General features: G+C 59.8%; 1 protein-coding gene across 1 annotated transcript in view; it reads left to right on the plus strand.

The window, feature by feature from the left end:
- The window catches only part of LOC113206906 (neuroendocrine convertase 1-like), a 25,304-nt gene that overhangs the window by 5,276 nt on the left and 12,749 nt on the right, over positions 1-7,279 (plus strand). The window contains exons 2-9 of the mRNA XM_052267063.1: positions 770-945; positions 3,231-3,335; positions 3,757-4,083; positions 4,687-4,833; positions 4,926-5,091; positions 5,503-5,675; positions 5,764-5,976; positions 6,246-6,346. Of these exons, the coding sequence (XP_052123023.1) occupies positions 770-945; positions 3,231-3,335; positions 3,757-4,083; positions 4,687-4,833; positions 4,926-5,091; positions 5,503-5,675; positions 5,764-5,976; positions 6,246-6,346 (1,408 nt within the window). The remainder of the gene's footprint in view (positions 1-769; positions 946-3,230; positions 3,336-3,756; positions 4,084-4,686; positions 4,834-4,925; positions 5,092-5,502; positions 5,676-5,763; positions 5,977-6,245; positions 6,347-7,279) is intronic.

Below are 7,279 nucleotides of genomic sequence, written 5' to 3' on the forward strand. Positions count from 1 at the left end.
TACAGTACAGTCCGTCCAAGTACATTGAGCACATGATACAAGAACACGCTGTCTGGTTGCGGCAGCAGTAGTCGTGCGCGGTGAGCGGTCAGGGAGCGTCCAGCCGCAAGGGCCGCGAGGGGAGAGGCGGGGCGGCACACAGAGCGCCCGATTGAAGTGCGTTTCACAACATTTCCAGTGCGAAATCGATTCAAACGGAGAACAATGCAACCGTCCCCCCGTAGGTGCTAGGACGGTGGGAGCACGGCAAACAGCTGTTGGGCCCCGCGCGGCAAGTACGTACACACACCGCCCCCCGCGCGGCGGCGGCGGCGGGGCTCCCAAGCGGAAGCGACGCCACAACACACAGCCCTAAACGCGCATCACCGCCAGCGATAAACTCCTTCACGCCGCCGCTGAGAGGCTTCTGAGGGGGCTCCAGGAGGCCTCGGAGGGTGAGGGGGAGGGGAGGGCGGTGGATGGAGTGGTGCAGTGCGCCCGCCCGGGTGGAGGAGAGTGAGGGGGTGCCTGGCGCGCCTATCCATGTTCAAGATGAGTGAGTAGGGGGGCCTTGAACGCACGCGCTCGCCCGCCCCGCCACGGGACTACCGGCGGCTAGACGCTGACGCACCACCACCTACCTCGCACCTGCGCAGGGTCATCGTCTCCTACGCAAGGGGCCGACCAGGGCGAGAAGCAGGGCCGCCGTCAACAACGCGGACTATGAATGAGGTACTTGTGGAACTCCAGAAGTTTTAGTGCTTTAGAGGCAGGGTGGTCCATGTTACAGTGTGGCCGGGCGTGCTGTGCGGCGTGCTGCTGCTGCTGACGGGCAGGGTGCTGGAGGCGCACCGCGGCCAGGAGGCGGCCACGCACTTCACCAACGAGTGGGCGGTGCGCGTGGAGGGCGGCCCGCGCGTCGCGAGACTCGTCGCCGCCAGGATGGGCTACTCCTTCAAGGGGCCGGTAAGTGTTTTCTCGCCGGGACGGTGGTGGAGCAAGGGGGTGGTGGTGGTGGTGCAATCTGCGCTGTACACAGAGGGATCGCGCGCCAATTTGTCCGGATTAAGTCGCCGTCGGGGCGGGGCCACTCGGCCGCCGGCCTTATTTGACGGCGCTGCGGGGCGCCCCGTGTCGACGTACTATATACAATTTCGGAAGGGGCTCTGCACAAAGTTGCGGGTCCGTCTGTTTGGCCCGATGCCGTGGCCGTGCCCTCGGCGCGATCCCGGGGCTCTGCTGCTGCTCCGCTGTGCTGCGCCCCGCGCCCTGACCGTACGGCCCACGGCCCCCCCGGACCGATACCCCCCACGGCACACAGCAGCGGGCCCCGCCGACCCCGACCCCTGCCCTACTCATTCGGTACAGCTCGCGGAAGGGTACACGCGCCGGCGGGCACTCCCGCGAGATCAGCGAGGGGAAGTCAGCAACGCTCGTCCAGTTCCAGAAACTGAAACAGCGTTACCGATTTTCATTTCTCATCGGAAAGGGGCCGCGGCGAGCCCGCCGCGGGGCATGTCCACGACCCGTTGCAGCAGCTTAGGACGGGGGCACGCGCCATGCACCTCTGTTTGGACGAGAATTCCAAAGCGAGAGGTGCAACGCGAGCGAGTGCGACAAAGAGAGCGTGCAACTACTGTCCCGCTCCCACTACAGCCGCCGCGGCCGCGGGGAGGAACGCGGCGGGGTGAGGTGGGGGAGCGAAGGGGGGCGCGGGGATAGGGACGCGGTCGACCCGCGAGTCCTCTTGGTCGCCCTCCTCGCCCGGCTACGCGCCCGGTAGAGGCGGCGCTCGTGCTCATGCGTGGCCAGGAGACGCTCATGCTTCGGCAGCGCGCGCACCCGGGGGAGGGGGGCCCGGCGCACGCGCGCGCATCACAGCCGTCATCGGGGACCTGCGCGCGAGCGGCGCCGAGCACCGCGGTGCAGGCCGGCGGGCCGGGCGCGGCGCGCAGGCTGCGGCCGGGCGGGCGGGGCGGAGGCAGGGTCGACGCGCGCAGGGCGGCCGCGCGGACCCGCTCCCCCACCCCGTGAGCGGCAGGAGGCCGGGCCGCCGGGCGCAGCTCGCGGCGCCCTACAACAACCTCTCCGCCCCCAGCAGCACCATGATGGTGAAATCCTCTATGTTCCCAGTGATGAATAAACGAAATAATCAAAGGCGCCTTGCCTCGTGGGAGCGAGCGCCGCAGTCAGATGCGCGCGCAGGGCGGCGGTGGAGGGGGCGTCCTAAGCCCTCAGCGGGCCGCCGCGACGCCCTAAAGCCCCTCGACGCTGCCGGCGGCGCCCCGACGCCGCCGCGCCGACCCAGCGCCGTGATAAGAGAGCTGGAGACGCCACGCACGGCGCACCGACGACTCCACTGCCTCCATTGCCATGCACGGCGTCCTCCAGCGGGGCCCGCGGCGGGGCGTGGCGGACACGGTCACGCGCCCACGTACCTCCGGGGGGCGTGGGGCCGCGGTGCGCTACGCTGCGCCGCCGTGCGCGTGCCCGCCGCGGCCCCCTCCCCCGGCCCGGAGGCCTCACCACGCACGCGCGCGCGCGACGCCGCGGCCAGGGCACCAGCCCGCCGAGGAGGTAGCCATACACGCGTCGACGACGCCGACGTCGGGGCGTCGGTCCCGGGGTCTTGCTACTGCACTAAATTTACGTCGAGGGGGAGCGAGGGGAAGGACGGGTCCGCCGCCGCGCCTCGCGCGGTGCTCATCAGACCGAACAGCTGCTACGCGTCGCGGGGAGGGGAGGGGGGAGGGGCGCGGTCGAGGGGAACCGCGTTCCCCTCATATGACACGGGAGTTGCTCGGGACAGGAGGGGGGTGGGGGGGGGGCTCCATTCAAACTGAACTGCCAACGTTGTGCCTCACCTACACACACAACACTGCGTGCACGTGACAACCGGGTGATTGACTTCACTCGAGAATGTCATTTGGGGCGGGCGGGCCTCACTATCGAACTTGGAGTGTTGTTGGCGCACCAATGCTGCTGCTTGCGAATACAGTGCGAGGGTGAAAAGTAACCATTTCCAAAGAGATCTTGCGTTCCAAATTATATTTGGGCAGCGTTGCATTGCAATGTATTGTTTAGTATTGGACACTAAATTTCGAACGAATCACAAAGTCAAAATGCCAAAAAAACAGACAGGTTGACATTACGGAGGAAACCCCTTGACCTGTATAACAGCTGAAAACGCTTTACTTTCGCCCTCAGCGCGAGAACGCGTTTGGCAAAAAAATGTGTTTTTATTTTCCCAGATTATCGGCTTTAGCAACACCTACCTGATGGTCAAGGCGGACAGCCCTCGGACGCACAAGCGGGCGAACCCTCACCTCACGGAGCGGCTAGTGCAGGACGACCGGGTGAGTGAGTCCTCCAGTAGAAGCAGATATAGCTACGGAGAAAAGAATACGAAAGGTTATATAGCAACAAATCCGATTCGCAAACTTCTGTGCCAAAACGGTTGAGGATTCGGTAAAACTTGTGGAAAAGTGTCCTTCCCTCAGGCACCGAGGCGAGAGAGAGGGAGAGGGCTGGGCTGTCCCCCCCTCTCAAATTGCCATGGCTGCCCCCGCGTCGCATCGTGTCGTGCACCCGCGCAGTTTCCCTATCGGGAGCGCCAGGCAGAGCAGGCTGATAGGGGGCGTTCCATTACTTGCTGTTTGCTCGACATTACCGGCAAGCCCGTGTTATCGCCGTGTCCACAACCCGCGTCATTGATTAGAGGGGGGCAGGGAGGAGAGTGCAAACACATGCCATTAAAACAACTTTTAATCCCGACAGGTGGTGTGGGCGGAACAGCAGTTCACCAAACCGAGACAGAAGCGGGATTTTATTCAAGTCCTCCCGCCCGACGACGGGTCCCCGCCTCGCGCCGCCGCGAGCGCCGTCCCGCGGCGGCGGTCCCAACTGCGGCGCCGCTACGCCGCGTCCGAGTCGGCGGCGGCGGCTGAGGCGTCCGCGGCCGGCGGCGCCACCTCGCGTCGGGAGGACGAACTCAACGCGACGGCGGCGCTTGCAGGAAGGCTGGGCTGCGCCGCGGCCGGGGTAACGCCGGCGCAGAGCGCGCGCCTCTTCAACGACGAGCTCTGGCCGCGGCAGTGGTACCTCGTAAGGACTACAACTATTTTCCTAATCAACTCTAGATTTAGCATCTGCTCACCGATTGTGTGATTTGTATCGAAATGAAAAGGTATCTTTCAATTATGAACCCTCTCCAAATCTGGGCCCTGTAGCTCAAACGGTTGAAAATATATAAATTCCTAAAGTTTTGAGGCAAAAATAGCGGCTTTAGGAGGTGGTATAGATAAACCTCTATGAATCTTTGCATTTGAGTAAAATCTGACTAGACCATTGGAAAGAAAATCAAAAACTGATCAAAACCACTAATGGCAAAAAGTTGGATTTTATGTTAACTACCCTCCGATCAAAACTAACAAAATTTAGCAGAATAACAAGACTCAAAATTTTGTGGTCCTCAATAAAGCATTCTGGTCAAACTGAAATGCAGAAAATTTAGGAAACAAGAAAATGGATGTCACTATGTTAAAGCATAGCAATTACCACTTCATTTTTCCCCGCATTCTCCAGCATTTCAGCTTTACCGGAATGTTTTATTGTCTCCAAAATTGGTTTGCAGCTTCCTCCATTACAATCTCTAATTTTTGTAGACGGGTCATCTTCAAATTGTCATTAAAGGACCCCTCGTTGCAGATGGACACGCGCACGCGCCTCGACCTGCCCAAGCTGGACCTGCACGTGCTGCCCGTGTACTGCAGGGGCATCACGGGGCGCGGCGTGCGCGTCACGGTGCTCGACGACGGCATGGAGAAGGACCACGAGGACCTGCGCGACAATTACGTGAGAACGACGATGCCCTTTTCCTCGCCTTTTCCCAATTTGCAAACTTCCTTCAGAATCACGACCAACGACTCCATGTCACCGCCCCACAGGACCCCGACATCAGCTACGACGTGGACGACGGCGACCTGGACCCCTCCCCGAGGTACGACCCGTCGACCTCCAACGCCCACGGCACGCGATGCGCCGGCGAGATCGCCATGAAGGCCAACAACCGCAAGTGCGGCGTCGGCGTGGCCTTCAACGCCAGGATAGGCGGTGAGTCGGGTCGGACCAGGGATTTGCCGGGCCCCACACCACCAGCTCGCTCGAGGTGGCGCGACGGTGGACAAGAGCGCCGGAGGGTAGCGCGTACGTACGTATTCCATTTCGCGACGCCGCCCAACATAATTCTGCCGCTCGAGCAAACAGCGACGCGACGTCCGCCGCGCCACACCACGCCACCCGCGAGGGAAGCAGACGAGAAATTTGGTATTCGCGTCGCGAAGCCCGATACGCGGCACCACCTAGCGGAACATCTCCAGCATCTCGGGCAATGGAATGAAAAATGTATGCGACGTCGGCGTCGACGCGGCAAACAGGGACTGGGCGAGTGGGCGAGGGAAAGGGGGGGGAGGCAACACCTGAGCCGCACCCTCGACGATGACGAAGATCTCTATGCTCCTCCAGGCGTCAGGCTGCTCGACGGCGAGGTAAACGATCGCATGGAGGGCACGGCGCTGGGCTGGGCGCACCACCTCGTCGACATCTATAGCGCGTCCTGGGGACCCAACGACGACGGCAAGACGGTGGAGGGCCCCGGCAGGCTCGCCCTCGAGGCCATGAAGCGCGGCGTCACCGAGGTGCTGGCGGGGAGCAGGTTGACTAACCGAGCAGGGGGGGGGGGCATGATCGTTTTTCTACCCACCACCTTTTCTCTCCCGCCTAAAGGGTCGTGGGGGGAAAGGATCCATCTACGTGTGGGCGTCGGGCAACGGCGGCACCTTTGGCGACAACTGCAACTGCGACGGCTACGTCAACGCCGTGTACACGCTGGCCATCGGCTCGGCCTCTGAGCGCGGTCACTTCCCGTGGTACGGCGAGCGCTGCGCCTCCACCATGGCCACCGCCTACTCGTCCGGCGCCTACTGGGATCAGATGATCGTAAGTCTCTACCCCCTCCCCCTCCCATTTCCTCTCCTCTCTCTCTCTCTCTCTCCCCTTTCCCCCTCCCACTCCCCTTTCCTCCCTTTTCTCTACCCTCGGTTTTTATTTTCCTCGGGATAGAAAAGGAAATCAGTAATCGGAACAATTAGAGGCATCGCGAAACGCGTGGTCAACTTGCAACTTTTTTCCGAGTCTAAACCCCAGCTCCCTGCGGCCAAGTACTTTCATCCCGTGCTGTACCTTTCTCACCTGATTGTCCGCCGCAGGCCACCACCGACCTCAGGAACTCGTGCACCATACGCCACACTGGGACATCCGCCGCTGCCCCTCTGGCCGCTGGCATCATCGCCCTCGCCCTCGAGGCAAAGTGAGAAGTACTGCAGCTCCCTGGAATGGAAATGAATAATTTGGAACTTAGAAATCCTTTTTATGAAGGCCCGTGGCTCCCTCCACCTCACACAATTTTTATAATCGAGTTTCTTCCTTTTGAATCTAAAAAACTACAATAACGAGATTGGATTTTAGCAAAATGATGAGAACAGGGCGCCCTTCTCTCATATGGTCCAAAGTTGATGAGTATAAGAGAACCCTGTTTCACGCGGTGTCAAACAGGTTGTGAACAGATATTAACAAGAAGTTTCCTTCATGATGAAACATTTAGCAGCAGTGTTCCTTACTCTACTCAGAACTAACTTTTCTTGGGAAATTGCTTTACCGACCTTCTCTTGTGTAGAGCCGACAAGTTCCTTCCGACTGACTGGAGTTTGATTGGCAGCCAGCCGAAGCTGAGGAACCGACAAAAGGCCCGTTAACCTCACTTTCTACCGAGCGAACGCCCCCCGCAAGCTTCGCATTGCATACTCACTCACCGTGCACGATCAAAATTACGCAAATGTGGGCATGGCAGGTCCGCAAGTTCATCCATCATTCAAACCAAGGCAACAAGTCGGCATGTGGCATTTCTCATTTGACGCAACGCAAGTAGAAAGCGATTTGTATGACACGAATTTATTGTCAATTACTTATCACAAGCCGCACATATATGTATAATAATGCTGGTGAAAAAATTGTTTTTCTAACGTAACAATTGAATCAATTTTTTAACGAAACACGAACTACAACTATACAAAGAAAACTTCCGGGCGGGCTGGGAAAGAGTTTCGGCCGCCATCGTCAACGCAGGGACGCCACGCGCCACGCCAGCTGGAGGTTAAAGGCAGGCTTGCCAGTCAAACGCAGAATCGTACAAAAATATATTGGCGAATGTTATAAGATTGTCTTTTGAATGTCAGAATTTTAA

This window comes from Frankliniella occidentalis, unplaced genomic scaffold (genome assembly GCF_000697945.3).
Source record: "Frankliniella occidentalis isolate FOCC.00 unplaced genomic scaffold, Focc_3.1 Scaffold46, whole genome shotgun sequence".
Taxonomy (NCBI): domain Eukaryota; kingdom Metazoa; phylum Arthropoda; class Insecta; order Thysanoptera; family Thripidae; genus Frankliniella; species Frankliniella occidentalis.